We start from the raw sequence: 22,719 nt of genomic DNA, 5'->3' as shown, positions 1-22,719 counted from the left end.
CATTATACAGTGTTGACACCCATTTGGCAAACACCTTTCCAACACCAAACCTTTTCAATGTGTAAAACTGGTATAACCATTCAACCCTGTTGAATGCCTTTTCCGCGTCTAATGAGACTACTACTCCTGGTATCTTTCCCTGATGGCAGGCTTGAATCACATTCAAAACCCTTCTAACATCATTGGATGATCTATGGCCCTTAATAAATCCCTTTAACTTTTTCTGGGTGGCCGAGTATGAAATGATCAAACTCGCATCTAAGCCTTGATGGTCTCCCACATCATTGATGGATTGCTAGCCGTACCTGAATTAATTTCTAAATCCTCCTTTATAATGTGTGGCAATACCCTTTCTAGCCTCAATGCTAATGTTTTAGAAAGAATTTTAAAATCTACATTTAGCAAGGATATTGGTCTGTATGACGCGCAATCTTCTGGGTCCTTTCCTTTTTTGAGAATAAGAGAGATACTCACCTCTTTCAACGAAGGCAGGAGACAGCCCTGACTGTGTGTGTAGTTATACATGTCCATAAGTGGACCAGCCAGTATTCCTGTAAATTCTTTGTAGAATTCAGCTTGAAAGCCATCTGGGCCAGGAGCCTTACCACTCTGAAGTTGCCTGATTGTGTCAGGGGAACATTTAGGACTGATACCCGTTCTGGGGTTAGGTCTGGAAAGGTCAAGTTTTTAAAAAATGACTGCATCCTCCTAGCTCTATATTCGCAATCCTGTGATTTATATAAGTCAGAATAAAATTTTCTAAAGATTGCGTTAATCCTTTTATGATCATGAGTCAGAGTACCTGCACTTTCCTTGATAGACGTGATAGTTTGAGGGGCCTTTTTTATCTTTGCGAGAAATGCTAAGTATCTACCCGGTTTGTCGCCAAATTCATATAACCTTTGTTTTGCAAATAATATTTCCCTCTTCGCTGTTTGGGTAAGCGTGGTGTTTAGAGCTGTCCTAAGGGCCGTAATCCTTTGTAATTTGATAATAGAGGGTCTGTCAGCGTATGTTGTTTCAGCTGCTTTTAAGTGAGCTTCGAGTAGACGCTGTTGTTCTCCCTTTAACTTTTTCTGGGTGGCCGTGTATGAAATGACCAAACCTCGCGCGTAAGCCTTGATGGTCTCCCACATCATTGATGGGTTGCTAGCCGTACCTGAATTAATTTCTAAAAAAGTTTTAAATTCTTGAGAGAAGTACTTTACAAATTTACTATCTTTCATTAGGAAGGGGTCCATACGCCAATGCCGAGGGGATGTCCCGTTGTTCCTCGCCTTGATTTCCATATATACAGCAGCGTGATCGGAAATTGCTATACTACCTATTTTACAGGTTGATATGGAATTTTTAAAAATCGAGGGGGCAAAAAACATATCAATTCTGGTATGACATTTATGTGGATTGGAGTAAAAAGAAAAATCTCTGCCCTGTGGGTGAAGGCATCTCTACACATCTACTAGTCCTAATTCTTTGTTCAAATCCACCAATTGTCTGGATCTGGGGGATACTCCTGCAGTACTCTTGGGAATCCTATCTATTTCCAGGTCCATAATACAATTAAAGTCTCCCCCTATAATTGTATGATGAGCACTGAGAGCCATCAATTTGGAGAAGGCTTCCGTTATAAATTTAAAAGGATGTGCCGGGGAACAATACAGATTTAAGATCCCATATTCCTCTCCATTTACAAGGACTTTAATTAGAATATATCATCCAAATTTGTCTTTTATCTGATTTAGGATTTTGAAAGGGAGATTCTCCGAATAAGGATGACTACTCCCCTACTTTTTGAGCTGAAGGAGGAAAAGAAGGCCTGATCAAATCTACCCTGTCATAATTTCAAGTGTTTTTATCCAATAAATGTGTCTCCTGTAGGAGAGCTATATCAACCCTTTCTCTCTTGAAGTTTGATAATATTTTCTTCCTTTTGATTGGTGAATTACTCTCCTTGACATTCCAGGTGCATCATTTAATCGACTGATTAACCATAATCGTCCGGGTAAGTCCGAGACCCCTCGGGAGAAGAAACCCTATCCAAAACATCCCGAGCATAGAACATATAAAATTCACAAAAATAGAGGTTCTTTAATACACTCACATCAATATAATAAAAAACTATTTCTAAATGTAAAAAATATAAAACGTATTTAAATGGAGATTTTCCCCCTTGTTCCCAGGGGGCATCACTTCCTTTCCAAAAGCCCATCATATTCTCTCTCAACCAATGCCCCACCCTTGACCCACAATAGAATAAAGAAAGTTCAAATATACTACAAACAGTTAACAGTGAGTACCCTACCCCTTCCTCCTCCCCCTCCACCCACACCAACATCTGGATATATTTGGTAATGTTAATACCATGTATGAACATATATAACGATAAAATTACAGTCTCAACAAATAATAATTAAATATAGTAATACAAAATAACAGGGGGAAAACAGCCCCGCTCTTAAAGACAGAGATAAAATAGGATAAGATAACCACCTCCCTCCACCTACATTAACTAGGTCCCCCTGGCCTATATATATATATTTAAAAAAAGGGGGAGAAAATTGCTAAGTGAAGAACAAATAAATAAACCCCTCTCCCATCCCCCCAGAGATAATATTAAACAATAAAGTAATGAAAGGAGAAAAAAAGGGGGTAAACCGGGGTGGGGGAGGGCAGAACAACATCATTCACCACTCGAATTATCTCTTACAATTTATCTAAGAGAGTCCAAAAGTTCCTTGGCCTTCTCCAGTGATCCGAAGTTATACACGGACCCTTCATCGCTGAAGCGTAGTGTCACTGGGTAGCGCAGGGAGTACTGAATGTTTAAGTCCCTTAAATGCTTCTTCGCTTCGTCAAACACCTTCCTCTTTTGGACCAAAGCTGGGGAAAAGTCCTGGAATAGCATAATCTTGGATCCTTTATAAATCATGGCTTGGGGATCTTTCCCAAGATTTCTGGAAGCTTCTAAGAGCATCTGCCTTTCCTTGTAGCTCTGCAGCCAGAACAGGACCAGGCGGGGGCATTGGTTCAAGCCGGGCCCACGTATTGCAACCCGGTAGGCCCATTCCCCCCTTACCTGGCCTGATCCAGTTTCCAGATTTAACAGCTGTGGAAGCCACTGCTCAAGGAACGCTGTAAGCTGGCCTTCCTCGATTCTCGAGGTCGTCGATATGATTTTCTAAGGTCCGGAATTGCTGTTCGAGAGTCCGGACCCAATCCACGGCCGATTCTGCGGTAGTCTCAGAGGTCGCTGCCTTTAGCTCCGCCACTCCGACTCAGCGCTTGATTTCCTCGATGTCAAAAGCACGACCGAGAGTAAATTCCATCTGCTCCGGGACTCTTCGATGAAGGTGTCAATCTTCGCGTCAAGTTTGGAAATTATTTCCACGAGGCTCGCTACCGTAGGTAAGTCCCCCGGGGCGGCTGCGGACTCCTCTGCTGCAGCTGGGGAGGGTGAGGAAAGGGTTCCTGCTTGTTGAGAACTGCGGGCTCCTTTCCCTTTAGTCATTTTTGCAGGAGACTAGACTGTTCAAATTTAGAACAGAGCAACTAATTACATTAAGTAAAACTATTTTAAATGATTTGGTGAGTGTGGTGGAGGCGGGTGGCCCACTTTGCTCAAGTCTTGGGAGGAGCACTATAGACTCAGACTTGCTGGGTCGCCGCCATCTTGGATCTTCCCAGGAGCTGCTGTTTAAGTGGAATTGTTAGGAGGGCAAAAGCAAGCAGGAGCATCTCAGACTGGAACCTAAATCTGACAGTCTTCCACATAGCTTAATTATAGTAGCTTGTCAGTTGGCTAAAGCATCCCAAGAAAATGGATAACTCCTAAATCTTGACAGTTTCATATGATCCACAACATATATCAAAAAGCACGTAGTTTTTGAAAGAGAAAGATAGGGTCAGTTGTAGCCTGAAGTCAAAACAAAATTCCTACAGGGAGTAAAGAATGCTGAAGGATTCAAAGAATAGTGTCTCAGCCACCATTTAAATCTGGGATCAATACACTCTGTGCATTTTGTTGGCTTATTACATAGGTAAGAATTAATGAATAAAAGAATGGATATTAGGTGAAAGCAACAGACTGTTTATTGGATCAGCATTTTTTAAAATGTTAACATCTGTATTGGATGGTCTCTAAATGAATGTGACCTTCAATTAAAACTTACCACACTCTGACTCATCTGATTGGTCCAAGCAATCATTTGTCTTGTCACATTCCGGATTGGATTTTGTAAGACACTGGCCATTCTTGCACATGTAATTCCCAGCAGAGCAGCTTGCTGTGTTACAAAGGACAAGACATTAGTACATTGTACTTAATGGCAACCATGAAACGACCTCGATTACTGTAAAAACATATTTGGTTCATGAAAGTCCTTTAGGTAATCCTTAGCTGGTCTGGTCCACATGTGACTCCAAATCTACAGCAATGTGATTGGCTCACAATTTCCCCCTACCCTAGTAAGTCATTCAATTCAAGAGCAATTAAGAAGGAGGCTACAAATCCTGACCTTGCCAAAAATACCCACCTTCCAGGACAGAATACCCGTTTACTCGTCAGGACTGAGATTATACAGAAACAGGTCTTTAGACAGCACAGGGACTAGATTAAAAAAAAGAACAAACAAACAGATGAGGAGGGTATTGGTCTTGTGATAATGTTCATTCTGTACAGACTCTTGGTTGTAAAACTGTTTACTGTCGAGAGCTTGGAAGGGGTATCAAATTGAAGTATCTATAGTTTCCTGAATCAAAATATTTTGAGTCTGAAATCGGCTGGTGATCACACACTGCTGCTTGTGGGAGTTGGCTGTGTGCAAATTGGCTGCTGTGTTCCTCCTACATTGCAACAGTGACTACATTCCAGAATAAATCCAAGTTAAAGGACAAGACTGTTCTGTGCGGCAACTGACTTGGCTTTGTGTCACCTCGTCACACGGTGAGAATAGACAATAGAAAATAGACAATAGGTGCAGGAGTAGGCCATTCAGCCCTTTGAGCCTGCACCGCCATTCAATATGATCATGGCTGATCATTCCTAATCAGTATCCTCTTCCTGCCTTATCTCCATAACCCTTGATTCCACTATCTTTGAGAGCTCTATCCAACTCTTTCTTAAATGAATCCAGAGACTGGGCCTCCACTGCCCTCTGGGGCAGAGCATTCCACACAGCCACCATTCTCTGGGTGAAGAAGTTTCTCCTCATCTCTGTCCTAAAACCCAGCCCATCAGGAATGATGTGTAAGAAACATGCTGTCCTTTCGCTCGCAGGATGTGACCATCGCTGTCTGGGCCAGCACCAATTGCCCACCCCGACTTGGGATGGAAACTCACCTCCACTTTCTTATGAGCGAATTTTTATAAAGATGGCCAGCGAATGTCTTACATGCATTCTGAACACAACAGCTGTGCATCCCAAACAAATGTAAGACACCAGGGTTGGAGGTTTGTGGGGTGTGGCATTGATCTATGTCCGCCATACCTGCGCAATTATCACTTCTTAAAAGCACAAACAAATTTCCTCCCACAGGATCCTGCTCACAGAGCCCCTTGTGTTACTCCCTACTATCCCATACTCATGTCCTGCCTATAGGAAAGATGCTGTGAAACTTGAACAGGTTCAAAAAGGTTTACAAGGATGTTGCTGTTGTTGAAGGGGTTGAGACTATTTTCCCTGGAGAGTCGGAGGATGAGGGTAACCTTGTAGAGAGGTTTGTAAAATTGTGAGGGGATGGATAAAGTAAATACCCAATGTATTTTCTCCAGGGAAGGGGAGTCCAAAACCAGAGGGCATAGGTTTAAGGTGAGAGGGGAAAGATTTAAAAGGACCAAAGGAGTAAGGTTTTCACACAGAGGGTGGTACGTGTACGGAATGAGTTGCCAGAGGAAGTGGTGGAGACTGGTACAATTATAACATTTAAAAGGCATCTGAATGGGTATATAAATAGGAAGGGTTTTGAGGGATATGGGCCAAGTGCTGGCAAATGGGACTAGGTCAGATTGGGATAACTGTTTGGCATGGACAAGCTGGACCAAAAGGTTTGTAGCCATGCTGTACATCTCTATAACTCCAAGACTCTATCTACCTGAACAAATTAGTTGATACCAGACCTTATACCTGATCAAGGATTCTGAGCTCCTCAGTGCCAGGCTCTTCCTGCTAATGGTCCCAGGGAACGGAAGGACCAGGACAAAGCAATTCCCAGGCAAGCATCTCAGCAAGACCAAGAAAAGGAAGGAAAAGTACAGTCACCTTAACCACAAGTTAAAATGGTTATTTGAGCAAGAAAAACTCTGAATTGGGGCACTAAATTTCAGATGCTGAGGTAAATTCTTAATTTCAGAAATACATTTAAAATATACAGTATTTTTAAAAATGTGCCAGCTTTTCATATTTTTATACAACTCAGATTATTCTGGAAGCTGCTGAATTCTGTAACAACTGCTGAACCATTCACATTTGCAGAAATCATGGCACTGATTTCTGCTGCAATCATTCCATATTTCCATGATATGCTCTTTTAATAATTGCCATTCAATCTGTTCTGCAATAACCACGTGACCCTGAAAATTATGGAATTTACAGGAATGCTAAAACTGTGATCCACTTCCTGCTTGAAGTAAACTGAAAACTTTAACCTCCATAATTGACAACCATGTAATGGTCAAGAGTGTGGTGCTGGAAAAGCACAGTGGGCCATGCAGCATCCAAGGAGCAGGAGAATCGACATCAGGAATCCTGATGAAGGGCTTTTGTCCGAAACGTCAATTCTCCTGCTCCTCGGATGCTGCATGGCCCACTGTGCTTTTCCAGCACCACACTCTCGACTCTAACCTCCAGCATCCGCAGTCATCACTTTTAACTTTGTAATGGCCTTAATGCAAGTAGTTACTGTTTTAAAGGTAGATGTTTTAAGTAAGAAGAATTAAACTTCATGAAAACAATTATTGTTACAGCTATAAAGACAATCAGTAGTTGAACAGATGAGAGAGATTCCCCTGAGTCATCCTTGGTCAGCCCTCACAGTGCAATCTCTGTTTGCTTGCATTCCAATACTGTAATAGGTTTTTAACAGGAATGGCTGTGCCATTGGTATATTCAGCCAAATCACCAAATTCCAAAACCCCATTCACAAAGGCTGACCTGTAAAACTTGCAGTTCCTCAGGACACTTTAGATTATATTAGATTCCCTACAGTATTGAAATAGGCTCAACAAGTCCACATTGACCCTCTGCTGATTAGCACCCATTCCCCTACCCTATATTTACCCCCAACTAATGCACCTAACATGATGGGTAATTTAGCATTGTCAATTCACCTAACCTGCACATCTTTGATTTTGTGAGAAAAATCAGAGCACCCAGAGGAAACCCACATAGACACGGGTAGAATGTGCAAACTCCACACAGACAGTTGCCCGAGGCTGGGATCGAACCCATGTCCCTGGTGCTGTGAGGCAGCAATGCTCACCACCAAGCCACCATGCCGCCCTATGCTGCCCTACATGATGCTGTGGTAATCAAACATTTATAGGAGTCATGTGATTCAACAATCTGAGGATTGAATGAAAAGAAGTTGTACTTACTAGCTTTCATGGCCAGGTGTTGCTGGGAGGGGATCTTTTTTTGAGCTCCATATATTCCTGTAATAAGGAAAAATAGATGAATATAGCAGATATGCATTGGAAGTGGGCTTAGTTACTAAATTCATTGCCCACTTTTGTGTACAGCCAGTACAAAGCAGGGAAATCCAACATTCAATCTTTGATTCATGCTCTTTTCAATCAGAGTATCAATGAGAACTGCAACAGTGTGGCTTAGGTTATGAATAGCCAATGAGAAGTGTGTTTTCCAATGATTGGAAGGAACAAGAATATGTGCAGATGTTAGACAAGAACATATTGAGGCTCCCAATGGTGAATTACCATCTGATAACCCCCGCAGTTGCTCATAGGTGACTAGCCCCTTGGGTGAGTTTAGCTGGGAGAAATATAAGCAAAAAACATGAGATTACTCAGGAACGTAACACTAAATAGAAATGAAGTGGGCAGGGGGCTAGTTAGTAAGAAAACAATGAACTGAACTTTACAATGACCTTCAGAAAATAGCATTTTGTTTGACTTACCAAAATAAACTCCCAGGATAATGGCAGCTATGATAAGACACAAGGACATCACAGTAAGGGATATCTTCAAGTGAAGAGTGTTCCTGAATTCGGTCTTCGGTTCTGTTATTGGCGGTTGGTCCACTTCTTTGTTGGGTTCCATGTTTTGCACCAATAGTACCAATTAACAGTTATCCTGTAAAATAAACCACCTGTATATTAAAGGACAATGCAAGATTGGTTTGGGGGATTGACAAATTAGGCAAGTTGATCATTATGTTGAAATGTCCAAATCCAAAGGCTGCAAATTCAAAATAAGGATGGTAGAGAGGAGAAGAGACAGACAGAACTCTTTAACTTTAAAGCTAAGAAGATTGTTGGATAAATTACTGGATATGGACATAAAGATGGATGGCATAAAAAGAATTAAGATGCATCTAGATATACTTCCAGATTGAAAGGGTTCAGAGATATTTCGAAGAGGTGCATATACTTGATCAAAAAGTGACCAGTCAAGTTTGACATTTTTTTTGCTTGTTTTATAAAAACTTGAATCTTTTCCTTGCTCTCCTGAAAGTGCTGACTCTCACTGGGACACAATCCTTGAGATTTGATTCTTCCTGGATTACAATTTCCTGAGATGCTAATCATAGAATCCCTACAATGTGGAAGCAGGCCATTTGGCCCATCAAGTCCACACCAACCCTTCGAAGGACATCCCACTCACACCACACCCCTACATTTCCCATGGCTAATCCATCCTAACCTGAACATTGTTGGACTGTGGTAGGAAAGCAGAAAACCTTGAGGAAACCCATGCAGACACAGGGAGAATGTGCAAGCTCCACACAACACATATCTGCGGGTGGAATCAAACCTGGGTCCTTAATACTGTAAAGCAGCAGTGCTAACCACTGAGCCACCAATGGCCACTGAACAGAGACATTTGTAAAATAGGCACACAAATTGCATATTAAACATAATCTGATGCAAATGGGAATTTTAATATCAAAGATCAGGTGCAGCTGATCCATCAGAAATTGCATTTCCAGATGTCGGGGTACTAAGGGTAAAATTCTGCCATTTTCTGTTAAAGTGTTTTAAGATTGAGATTCATGGTGCCTTATTTGCCATTGCTAAGAGGGATTCTTCTTTTGCAATCTTCCTCTCTTCACTTCATTAATCCAGGGTTTTGGGGGCTTTTCTTGGGGAATTGTGAAGTTGGAAAGGCAGAAGTGTTCATCACTCCCAGGATCTCCTTGCTTTCAGGTCCCTGGTGTTATATTAAGGTCCAGCTGCACATCATATGCTACAAGCCAAGAGTGGGCTCTCACAGTGCAGTGCTTCACTGTTATCAGGAGCACTGCTAAAGGGATAGGAAAGCTCACTCCCCATTTTGAAGACAGGGTCTTGGAGATCTTCATGGACAGGATGGTGGCTAGGAGGGCTGTTGTTTTTCTTGCAGACTGCTACAGGAGTCTCCATCACTGGAACAAAGCAGCCCAGACTAAAATTACAATCTAGGTCCATGTTGTGTCCCAAACCTGGGACATCCAACAGGGCAGGAAGAAGACCAATGATCTTCTGTGCTCTGTAAGAGTATGTGCCAACATCTTCTCCCTCACCCTCACACTCTCAGGACCATCTCTCACTAACCCTACTAACCCTACCACTGTCTTGCACTAAGATTCATAGATAACAACTCTCACTATTGCATTGTTATATCCACTGAATGGGTCTTACCCATCTCATCTTCCCAAACTACCGCCCTTCCTGCCTTCTGCATTTCCTACACTCTTATGTGGAAAATCAATTACCTCTCCTGCTCTTGAATCACTAATAACTGCTCCTGCATCCCTTTCCATCATATTCAGTCCCTCCCTTTGTCTCAATGCAGGGAAAATTGGCACTGCCCCAGACTGATGTCTCCAAAGCTCACTGACAAACTTACCTGTAGTGCCAGGGTAGGCAGGCACTTGACCTGCAGGACTGAACTTCGCTTAATCCCTGGATTGCAAGTGTGTGTATCCCCAAACTCTGATTGTGGTCACCTTCCTAGACTGGAATAGCCTGAGTCCTGTGACTGACTGGCAATCCACCTCCCAACAGTAGCCCCTTTTCACCTTTCTAATGATTGCTCCCCTTTGACGTTTACAACATGCCGCTTGCTTGAAGCATGTGTCTGCTGCATGAACTGCTGGAACGTTCTGTGCACAATGCCACACAATGATCTTCCCTAACTCCTTTGACAGTTTAGTGGTCCCTATCGTGACAAGCTGCCCCTCTGCGCTAACAAACAATGTAAGCCAGAGAGCTCAGCAGCCTGTAAGTCAATGCTAGAGTTGATGATTGTGCACTAAAAAAGTAAGGCAAAAGCCATTTGATACATCTCACGTATATGCACAGGATGTATGAGACCTGGCAGAAGCATACCAGTCTGAGGTGTCCTTGAGCTCCAGAACCAAAGGTTGAAGGGCTGAAGTAGTGTGAGAGTTAGTCTGGGAGCGGGTTTGATGTAGCAAAGCTGGAATTTGCTACAGGAAGGGTCCAGGAGAATGGTGACCACGGAGGATTCAGAGATGTTGTTGTGAAGAAGCAGTTGCATGATGACCAGGACAAGCATTCCACAACTGCAGCAGAAGCGAGCAATACTGCCTCAAAGCTGCAAGGCTGCACACAGCCGCTTCAAGGTTCCATGTACTGTAATCAGCGCCAGCATTCTGACTGTGGCACAGACTTCTGGCTCTGGAAAGTGTTGCCACACATGGAGATGTGCCAACATCTTCTCCCTCGCCCTTACACTCACAGGGCCACCTCTCACTAATCCTGCTATTGCACATGTCTTGCACCAAGACTCATAGTCAACAATTCTCATTGTTGCATCGTTATATCCACTGAATGGATCTTACCCACCTCATCCTCCCAAACTACTATCCTTCCTGCTGTCTGCATTTCCTACACTCCTGTGTGGAAAATCAATCACCTCTCATGCTCTTGGATCAGTAATAACTGCTCTTGCATCCCTTTCCATCATATTCAGTCCCTCCCTTGAAAAGAAAATGAGAAGGAACAATGGTGAGCAGGTCCCCAGTCTGATTGATGTTGGAAATTCCACCCCGTAGTTTCTCAGGGAAGGAGATGACAATTGGTCATTGTGTATTAATATGGAGAACTAGGGCCTTATGGAGTTGCAAATGGAAGAAAATAAGGTCGCCGCTGCTCAATGGCAAGATTCTCAAGTTGCCATTTAAGTTGCCATTTGAGGGGGACAAAAAGAATCAGGAAAAAATTCTCAATATCGAGTTTCTGATTTTTACATTTGTTCTGTATTCCCACGTTTTGCTACATTATTCACACTCCACAGGACAGGGAAAATTTTGCCCTGGGTATTTTTTCAAGGACAGTGTGTATCCTCCATGCTTGAGAAAGATCTGCATCAGAACAATAAACGGCATCAGGTCAATGCCATTCAAATTGAGAGCTATCTTCAATATGCTTCTTCATTTCTTATTCAGAGGCTGGTTAGCAGACTGTACAGTCACTACTAACTATGGAGAATCTGTCATCTCATGTTGTTAGTTGTATCAATTCGCTGGACTTCTGCCAGAATGAAACTGATCTGGTAAAGAATAACAAACCAATGTTAAATACAAGACACTAAAGTGGGAGTAAACACAAAATAGTCAGTGGGAAGTTTTTCCTCTTTGTGGTGGAGCTCAGTCAAGGTGCATCTAGCCCAACCTGATCCTGTAAGGGCAAATGTAGTGAAGCAATTCATAGAAGATCATAGAATACCTACAGTGTGGAAACAGGCCCTTCGGCCCAACAAGTCCACACTGACCCTCTGAAGAGTATCCCACCCAAACCCATTCCCCTCCCCTATTACTCTACATTTACCCTGATTAGTGCATCTAACCTACACATCCCTCGGCACTAAACATATACTTTAGTGTAAGAATTATAACTCTAAGTTGATCTCTATTCCATTTAATGTATCTGAAATTTGAATTATTATGTACCTTTACATAATTTATGAATAAAAGTAGGTTTTTGGGAAAGAAAAATAAGACGCACAGGAGTATTCTATGGACTCTTGTCCTGAATTAGAGTTTCTATAGCAAAGGCTGTTTGCCTGGATCTATGTAAAGGCACATATTTCCCAAGTCATTACTGATGAAGGGCTTATGCCTGAAACATCGATTCCCCTGCTCCTTTGATGCTGCCTGACCTGCTGTACTTTTCCAGTGCCACACTCTCGATTCTGATCTCCAGCATCTGCAGTCCTCACTTTCTCCACATATTCCCCATGAGAGAGTCATCTAGTAACTCTCATAGATCTCTGCACTCTTCCAACTCTATCCCCCTGCACTTCCCAGTTTTCTTTATTCCACCATTTAAAGGCCATCCCTTCAGAAATCTAAATTCCCTCCTTTAGCTCTGTTTCCTTCAGGATTCTCCTTAAATCCTACCTCTTTCACCAGGTATTGTTCTAACAGCTATTTATTTAATAATATTCCAGGATTCTTTATTACACTGAGGGTTTGCATAACTACAAGTTGCTGTTGTTGTTCTCAGAACGAGAACTTTCTGGAAGCCCCAGAATGAAAAGTGAAGAGTTTTTTGAAGTCTAGGAAAAGAATGAGTCTGTAAAGTTCATTAACTTTATAAGAGTGATGGTGGGGGGGAAGAGTTATGAGGGCAGAAGGTTTAGATTGTTAAACAATCAACTGAATGTGCGCTTTGATACCTGTCCAACTAGCCATTCATCATGTTTAACACCAGGCAGCAAATGGTGAACTATCCCCTGACCTTTTGAATCTGATGTTAGGACATTGAGGGGTAAGACTAGGACAAATATTTGGAACGGCCAGCAGGATGGCCTCTCCAATCAGAATCTTTCAGGGAGGCAGGGGCTGTCTTCGCTCCTTCTTTCCCATAAACTGCTACAGGAAGGCTGCTTCCAGAGCAGGCAGCCTCACCATGTTATGGGAGCCCAGTCTGCTGTTAGCAAACTACTTGGTTACAGACGAAAAAAACCTGCAGATGCTGGAATCCAAGGTAGACAGGCAGGAGGCTGGGAGAACACAGCAAGTCAGGCAGCATTAGAGGTGTAGAAGTCAACATTTCAGGTGTAACGCTTCTTCAAGACTGGGCCAATGTCCTGAAGAAGGGTTACACCTGAACCGTTGACTTCTCCACCTTCTGATGCTGCCTGACTTGCTGTGTTCTTCCAGCCTCCTGCTCGTCTACATTAGCAAAATACTGGCAGGCCTTTTAATTCACCCAAACCAGGGCCTTGAAATTGGTAGTTAACTGTACACCTCTGTACAATGGAGAGCTGATTATATCCCAGATATCACTATTTTAAAACTCCCTCCTGCCACCACCCCCATCAGGTCAAGAACAGTAAAATTCAAACCTACATCTCCAACTATTTTGTTATGGAAAGTCCACAGTTTGAGCCTTTAAGCCCTCACCCAACTTCCTCAAATGTGTATTTTGGATCAGGATTAGGGAAGAGTGCTCAGGAGAAGGGAGCCTGCAAGATTCCCCCATCCTATCTCATTGGCAAATTAGCGCCCTGCCTACTGTACTGACAGTGATCCTCTCTGTCTCCCTTAGTCCTCGTAAACTCCAATCTCCTCTCCCTTTCCAAAGTCCTGGTATGCATTGTGGGCTGACAAATCTGTGTCCAATTCTCCTGAAACTTCCTTGTTTGAATATCCTGAGCTAAAATGTCAAGCCTCCAGCAGCAAAGAAACAGACACAATCAAAGCTCCAAAACCGTATTCTCTCATCTGCATCAGAGAGACTGAGTGAGCGTTCTTTTTCAAAGCTGCAACAAAGCTATTGTCCCATATGAAAAATGAGGTAAAGTTCAAGCCACAGCAAATTGTTCTCCAGTTTATATACAGCCCTGTCATTTGCCGCTAATGCAAAGATTCTCATCATTACACCCTCCAGTGAATCAGCTGAGAGCATTATTTGATGATACAGATATCACAATAGCCTCACAGTCCAGGATAATTTCTGCATTTTTTAAAAATTGCTCTGATTGTAAGGAATGATGATTTAATCTGAGATCTAGTTCATTATAAATAATGGCAGGGTGTGAGAGGGAGACAGGGCTGAGATACCATCACTGAACTACTCAAGCTTTATATTCTGCTTATGATTCCCTTATGTCAAACTATACTGATAGAAATTCCAAATGACTTGAAATTCATTCTTGTTTCTGAGGCTCCAAATAACCATGCTTTTGATTACAAGTATCTTGTTCTTGAGATTATGTTTTGGCTATTAGCAGCTTCAGTAGCTGAAAAAGGTTGATCAAAGTACTTTTAAGAATGGTTTAAACATCTTCTCTCATTGTGTGAAATAAACTCATCAACTGCTTACTTAGTACCTGATTTAGAATATTCTTGTCTTGCTCTGTTTATACTACACTATGACCAAACATTGGCCTGCACTTAGGCAAAGGTGCGGTAAACAGAGCTAGATATTAATATTCTACATTGGGTGCCAAGTGAACAGTTTATAAGTTTATTTCACACTAAAAAGGAAGATGTTTAATATTATACTTAAATGCGTTTGAATTGGCTTTCCTCCTTCTGCTACTGAGGCTGTTAGCATCCAAGTTGTGATCTCCAGAACAAAACACTTGTAACCTGTAATATTACTTAGACCATAAGATAAAGGAGCAGAATTAGATCATTTGGCCCATTGAGACTGCTCTGCCTTTTGATCATGCCTCATATGTTTCTCAATCTTATTTTCCAGCCTTCTCTGTGTAACTATACTATACTAATCTCAAACTTTGAGCCTTGTTTATGAGAAAGATGTTAATGATGGTGATTTTTAGTATCAAAGGTTTGAAATGTGTTTAAAGGCTTGGTACCAATGGGACAGTAAGTCTAGGTCAGTGTGAGATCCTCAATCTCAATGGGAGTGCAAGCCTCATTATTATTGATGCCAATTGAAATCACATTGCTCCCCAGTGCAGGATCTTGAGATCTACAATGCACGACTTTGGGCACTTTGGCTTGTATATCATGATCAGTATAAAATCGACTTTATAATGTGTAATGCTCCTCTTGTTGATCTAACATTAGATGTAGATGCCAACACACAGAGCTCTCACAGCCAAGTACTTGTATAACTCTGCTCGTCAAATGTATTTTGCCTTATTAGACAGTACGCAACAGTGCACAACAGGAATATTCTATATCAGGTGCAAATGAACAGTTGACATATGTATTCTATATTGAAAGGAATATGTTTAAATTTTGCAATCATCTAAAAAAGTTTATTATTGATTGATATTTTATTTGGATAGTCATTCACTGACAAAACAAAAAAAATTTCTAATTTTAAAGTTTAGTCGGAAGATAATTAAAATTGGACAAATAAAAAAGGAAACAGAATAGCTCAAAATTAGGTGACAGTTGTCATCAAACCAGCTTTTTCCACGTTAAAATCTTTTACTTCTTTTTGTGGACAATTAAACTTTTATTTTCATTGCAACATTAAACCAATTTTCAAGATTCTCTCATACTCCGCAATCTTAGCCATCACAATTTTCCCTTCCCCAATTCTTGTCTTGCCCCTCCTTTCCCACCTTCTTCCCCTCTCATTTCATCACCCTCTTCCCCTCTCTCCACAATCCTCTATTCCGTTCCCATACTGCAATTACAAATAGAGTTAGAACTCTCTCATAAATAGTCGAAATAAACTGCCACACCACTGGGATGCAATTCTGGATTACTGGGATCACCAACCCTTTAACCTGGTTTCTTGTTATGTTTTACTGCCTCAGTCCTCTCTCCCACGCTGAATCTGATACATAGATATGCACTCTTGATGAAACATTCAGACACAAATTGAATGGACTTTTCATTTGCAAGATGTTTTGTAACTTGATCTTAGCATTTTGGAAGTGAATACTTTGGCTTTATAGTTTAAAGGATCCAAAGAATAATAATTGTCCCAATCAATTAAATTTACACAGTTAAAAATTTAGTAACAATATAAGTTCCAGTATTCAAACCTGTTCCGTAGGTATCAGCTGTAATTGAAGCTTCAGAAACAGGACCCAGAATTGAAGTTGATAAAACTGCACAGTGACGCCCGAGTAATTAATTCACTAACATTTGCTTAACTTAGTTATAACTTTGTTATTTGCTCACTGACATACATATTCATTAACTCACGGACATGAGCTCATTCCAAACTGCCCAGACTTCAGTGCCAGGAATTATATTTTAAACCCCACGGGGGTGGAGCTGAGAGATCATTAAGTTTTTGTCAGGTGTCACAGAAACAGTTAATCTTTGTTCAAACTAATAAACAAGAAGAAACCCGCACTCCCGCTCTGAATCAGTTCATCTTAGGGACAGCGTAAAGTGTAAAGGATTGGCCATTGCCCGTGGAACGAATGTGTACTTTACCATCGCAATTTCTCTGGAGGGGTAAAATGCCTCATGCTTGCAATCTGATTCCTTGATAAAGTGTGCAGATATATGATACCTGAAGATTGTCCCTTTGGGGCACAGATGGAGCAGGAGTGTGAATGTGGGGGAATGTAGGGGGAAGGGTTGGATTCCAGGCAGATTTGCTGTAAATACACTCCATTCATGGCAGGCTGACAATTCTAGGTTAGGAAACAAGTGTGTTTTTTCTGGCCTATCCCATACGGCAACAGTTTAACAGCCTGGTCAGTAAGCTTTCCTAGTATATACCTGCTTTGCCCTGCTTACCCATGTTTTGCCTCAAACTTATTATGTCTTCTGTTGTGGGCTTTATAGGGGGCCCACAATGGAGAATTCAAACTGTGTTCCATTTCAGAGGGGCAATTGCTCATGGAATTGGGCACAAAGGGCACAGCAATCGGGAAAGAGAAACAGCTCACAGAGTGGCCAAGACTATACCCCTCAGAATGATTGACTGCTGTGTACATTCCACAAAATAGGAAGTATCCACTTCTCCATGCGTTGCACCGTCTCTAAATATTTCAATTAGGTAATGGTCAAATGACTCGGGCGGCTGTCTGTGTGGAGTTTGCATGTTCTCCCTAAGTCTGCATGGGCTTCTGCTGGGTGCTCCGGCTTCCTCCCATAGTCCAAAGATGTGCAGGGTAGGTGGATTGGCCATGGGAAATTGTCCATAGTGTCCAGGGATGTGCAAGTTGAGTGAATTAGACATGGAAAATGCAGGGTTATAGGGTGGATTAATTTGGGTTAGGTCATTGTGGACTCAATGGGCCGAATGGCCTCCTTCCACACTGTAGAGATTCTATGATTGTATGACTGTCTGAATTATGAGGTGCAACTACAGAGCAGTAAGTAGGAATCTGTCTCTTTCAGTTCTGCAACACTGAGCAGTAGAGATTCCTCACTCTCTGGCACTGTAAATTATTATTTTCACCTCCGATTGTACATTTTTCATCAAGACCCTGAATTTTGTAACATAAACAACATAAGAATATTTGAGTGTACAAAAAAGGAGTTGAAGCAGTCCATCAGGCTCCTTGAACCAACTCTAACATTCTCAATAAGATCATGATCGATCTTTGACATAGAACAGGAAGAAGCCATTTAGCCCGTCCAGCCTGTTTCTCTACTGAGTGGGATTCATTGCTGATTTACTTCCTAATGTAATACACCTGCCTTAACACTATTAATCTTCATACATTTCGCAAACAAAATTCTAAATTCTTAGTATTAAATTTGACAATTGATCTAACATCAATTATCATTTGCGCGAGAGTTCTAAACTTCTATCATCATTTGTTTCTTAATTTCACACCTGAAAGGTCTTGCTCACTCTTGCCTATGCCCTCTAGTATTAGATTCCTCAACCAGCAGAAATAGTTTCTTTCTATCTATCCTATCTATTCCCCTTAATATCTGTAAACATCATACACATCATCCATTAACATTCTAAATTCCAGGGAATACAAACATAGTTTGTTAAATCTCTCCATATTGCAACATCCTTGGAGGTTGGTTATCATTCTAGTAAATCAGTGCTGCACTCCCTCCAAAGTTAACACATCCTTCATAAGGTGTGGTGCCCAGAACTGCCTGCAATTCTTCCAGTGTGATCTAACCAAGGCTTTGTATTGCTGAAGCATGATTCCTATCTCCACAGGTTTAAAGGCCAACATTCCATTAGCCTCTTTGATTACTTACTGTAACTATTATAGTTATCTTACTGATCTATACACCTGGACCTCCAAGCCCCTTTGTCTTTCCAATGTTTCTAACTTTCCACGATTTAGTATGCATCCAGTTCTATACTTTTTACATCCAAAGTCCCCACAATTGTTTCTGTTGAAATCCATTTGCCACATTTCCCCAAACATGTTAATTTGCTGAAATTTTACACTTCCATCTGTACTGATTACGAGAAATAAAAACAGAAATCGCTGGAAAAGCTCAACAGAACTGGCAAAAACTATAGAGAGAAATCAGAGTTAACATTTTGGTTCTGGTGACGGTCTTCAGAACTGTACTGAGTTTGAGTCATTGGCAATTTGAACTTGTGGCTTGGTATTTCATCATTTAAATCGTGAACAAATACAATTAATCACTGAAACCCCAAAATAGATCCTCACAGGACATCACTAACCACATCCTGCCATTAAGGTATCTGCTCATGATTTCTGTCTCCTTTCATTCAGTCAATTCCAATCCATGTTGGTAACTTGTCTTCAATTACACTAGCCTCAAATTTAACTGATCATCTCTAATGAGAGCCTTTATTGAAGGCCTTCTGGAAATCCATATAAAGAGCAACTATTGACATTCCTTGTACGCTACTTTAAGTCATGTGAAGTATGATCAGGAAAGATGGAAAAGAAATCAATAAAATAATTGTTAGAAGTATTCTTGATAAGTTAATCGAATAGATGGATTTGATTAGATAGAATTCCCTACAGTGCGGAAACAGGCCCTTTGGCCCAACCAGTCCACACCGACCCTCTGAAGAGTAACCCACCCAGACCCATCTCCCTCTGACTAATGCACCTAACACTACGGGCAATTTAGCATGGCCAATTCACCTGACTGGCACATCTTTGGACCATGGGAGGAAACCGGAGCATCTGGAGGAAACCCACACAGACACGGGGAGAATGTGCAAACTCCACACAGACAGTTACCCAAGGCTGGAATCGAACCTGGGTACCGGGGTCCCTGGTGCTGTGAGGCACCAGTGCTAACCACTGAGCCAACGTGCCGCCCCGGGAGGACTAAGTGGGAGATCGAGAGCTGGAGAGATTTAAAGAGTGAATTCTAGATATTAGAGTCAATATGGTTGAAGCACTGCTATCAATAATAGTAAAAAGGGTTGGGGAATATACTGGATGGGAAAGTCCAGGATTGAATCCACAAAGAATTTGTAGAAATTGTAGTTTTCACATGACTTATATGTCATCCAGTACTAGCTGAGCAAAAACAAAATATTCGGAAGATAGAAGCCATTGCCTTTGTTTCCTAACCACCAACTCCATCACTCTCCCTGGCAACTGCCTGAGACTCAATCACACTATCTGCAACTTTGGTCTTGTACTTGACTGTGAGATGAACATCCGACCATATATCTGTAGCATTGCCACAACCGTGATTACATGCCTATGTTACCCCTAAACTTAACTATTGCTATGCTTTCCACCAGTCTCCCACATTTCCCACTATCAGTTCATCTAAAATTCTGCTGCGTATATCTAAATTTGCATCATGTCCTATTCACTATCACTATTACAATTGCAAATCTGCGTTAAGAAGAGAATGAGGGTCTGATGAGAGACTATAGGAAATTAGGCAGCAAGTTAAAATGTAGGTCCTCAAGAGTACTATTATCTGGATTACTCCCGGTGCCAGGTGCTAGTGAGAGTAGGAATAGGAGGATAGCATGGCTAGAGAGGTGGTCCAGGGCAAGGATTCACATTTTTAGATCATTGTAATCTCTTCTGGGGTAGAAGTGATCTGTATAAGAAGGATAGATTGCACTGAATTGGAAGGGGTCCAATATTCTGGTGGAAAGATTTGTTAGTGCTACTTGGAAGGCTTTAAACTAGTGAAGGGGAAGTGGGGGAACTAAAGAGACAGTGAGAAAAAAGTCTGAGGCTAGTACAGTTGAAAAGAGGACTAAGTCAAACAGTAAAAGCAGGCAAGAGCAAGGCAGAAAATGAGGTAGGACTGATAAATTAAACTGCATTCATTTCAATGCAAGAGGCCTAACAGGTAGACAGATGAACTCAGAGCATAGTTGAGAATATGGGACCGGTATATCATAGTGATTACAGAAATGTGGCTCAGGGATAGACAGGACTAGTGGCTTAATGTTCTAGGGTATAAATCCTATAGGAAGGATAGAAAGGATGGGGGGAGTGGTGAGAGGAAGAGGAGTGGCACTTTTGGTTAGGGATAACATTATGACTGTACATAGCGAGGATATTCCTGAGAGTACATCTAGTGAAGTTGGGTGGAACTGAGAAATAAGAAAGGGATGATCACCTTTTTGGAATTGGACTATAGACCTTTCAAAATTGAGAAGCAAATTTGTAGGAAATCTCAGTTGTCAGTAAGAGTAATAGGATTGTAATGGAGGGATTTTAACTTTCCAAATATAGACTAGGACTGCCATGGTGTTAAAGGCTTGAAGGGAGAGAAATGTGTTAAGTGTGTACAAGAAAGCTTTCTTATTCAGTACATGGATGTACCTATGATAGAAGGAGTCGAAAAGGGTGGTGCTGGAAAAGCACAGCAGGTCAGGCAGCATATGAGGAGCAGGAGAGTCGACGTTTTGGGCATAACCCTTTCGACTCTGACTCTCCAGATCTGCAGTCCTCACTTTCTCCTACTAGAGAAGGAACAAAACTGAATCTTCTGTTGGGAAAAAGGAAGAGCAAGTGACTGAGGTAAAGATTAGAGTGGTGCTGGAAAAACACAGCAGGTCAGGCAGCATCTGAGAAGCAGAAATCCTGATGAAGGGCTTTTGCCCGAAATGTCAATTTTCCTGCTCCTCGGATGCTGCCTGACCTGCTGTGTTTTTCCAGCACCACTCTGATCTTGACTCTAATATCCAGCATCTGCAGTAGCTACTTCTGCCTAAGTGACAGAGGTGTCAGTGGGAGAGCACTTTGGGGTCAGTGATCATAAGTCTATTAGTTTTAAAATAGTTATGGAAAAGAATACACCCGATCTAAAAAATAACATTCTAAATTGGAAGAAGGCCAATTTTGATGTTATTAGGTAAGAACTTTCTAAAATTGCTTGGGGGAGGCTATTCACTAGTAAAGGGATGGCTGGCAAGTGGGAAGCTTTGAAAAATGAGATAATGAGTCCAGAGACAGTATGTTCCTGTGAGTGGGAAGGACAAGACTGGTAGGTGTAGGGAGTGCTGAATGACTAGAGAAATTGAGACTCTGGTCAAGAAAAAGAAGGAGGCATGTATCAGGTATAGACAGCTGGGATCAAGTGAATCCCTCGAGGAGTATAAGGGCAGTACGAGTATACTCAAGAGGGAAATCGGGAGGGCAAAACAGGGACATGAGATAGCTTTGGCAAATAGAATTAAAGAAAATCCAAACAGATTCTACAAGTACATTAAGGGCAAGAGATTAACCAGGGAGATCAACAAGGCTATTTATGTGCGAACTGCAGGAGATGGGTAAGATACTAAGTGAGTATTTTGCATCAGTTTTTACTATGGAAAAGGATGTGAAGCTAGAGAACTTGGAGACATAAATAGCTATGTCTTGAAAAGTGTCCATTTTACAGGGGAGGAGGTGCTAGATAAAACACATAAAAGTGGATAAATTCCTTGGACCTGAACAGGTGTAACCCAGAACTTTGTGGGAAGCTAGGGAAATGATTGCTGGGCCCCTTGCTGAGAAAATTGTATCATCAATAGCCATGGCTGAGGTGTCAGAAAACTGGAGGATGGCTAATGTAGTACATTATTTAAGAACAGTAAGGAAAAGCTAGGGATCCATAGATCTGTGGGCCTGATGTCAGTGGTGAGTAAGTTGATGGAGGGGATTCTAAGGGATGGGATTTACATGTACTTGGAAAGGCAAGGATTAATTAGGGATAGTCAACATGGCTTTGTGTGTGGGAAATTGCGTCTGACTAATTTGATTGAGGTTTTTGAAGAATGACAAAGAGGATCGATAAAGGCAGAACAGTGGATGCTGTCCATATGGACGTCAACAAGGTGCTTGACAAGGTAGATTGGTGAGTTAGGTTTGATCATACAGAATGAAAGGAGAGTTAGCCAACTGGGTACAAAATTGGCTTGAATATAGGAGAGACGGTGGTGTTAGAGGGTTGCTTTTCAGACTGGAGGCATGTGACCAGCGCTGTGTCCAAGGATCAGTGCTGGGTCCCTGCTTTTTGTCATTTATATAAATGACTTGGATGTGAATACAGGTGGGATAGTTAGTAAATTTGCGGATGACATCAAATTCAGTGGTCTAGTGGTCAGCGAGAAAGGTTGTCTCAGAGTACAACAGGATCTTAGTCAGTTGGGCCAATGGGCCGAGGAGTGGCAGGTGGAGTTTAATATAGATAAACGTGAGGTGTTGAATTTTGGTAAGGCAAATCA

At 41.7% G+C, this 22,719-nt stretch overlaps 1 protein-coding gene across 1 annotated transcript in view; it reads right to left on the bottom strand.

Annotated features, from left to right (window-relative positions):
* tmprss9 (transmembrane serine protease 9) overlaps positions 1–16,348 on the bottom strand; it is a 39,830-nt gene extending 23,482 nt beyond the window's left edge. Inside the window, exons 1-4 of the mRNA XM_072593965.1 lie at positions 16,157–16,348; positions 8,131–8,305; positions 7,592–7,648; positions 4,170–4,283 (exon numbers count right to left, since the gene is read on the bottom strand). Of these exons, the coding sequence (XP_072450066.1) occupies positions 4,170–4,283; positions 7,592–7,648; positions 8,131–8,272 (313 nt within the window). The 5' untranslated portion in view covers positions 8,273–8,305; positions 16,157–16,348. The remainder of the gene's footprint in view (positions 1–4,169; positions 4,284–7,591; positions 7,649–8,130; positions 8,306–16,156) is intronic.
* Positions 16,349–22,719: the final 6,371 nt, after the last annotated feature.

This window comes from Chiloscyllium punctatum, chromosome 24 (genome assembly GCF_047496795.1).
Source record: "Chiloscyllium punctatum isolate Juve2018m chromosome 24, sChiPun1.3, whole genome shotgun sequence".
Classification (NCBI taxonomy): domain Eukaryota; kingdom Metazoa; phylum Chordata; class Chondrichthyes; order Orectolobiformes; family Hemiscylliidae; genus Chiloscyllium; species Chiloscyllium punctatum.
This window is presented reverse-complemented; position numbering and strand designations above follow the sequence as displayed.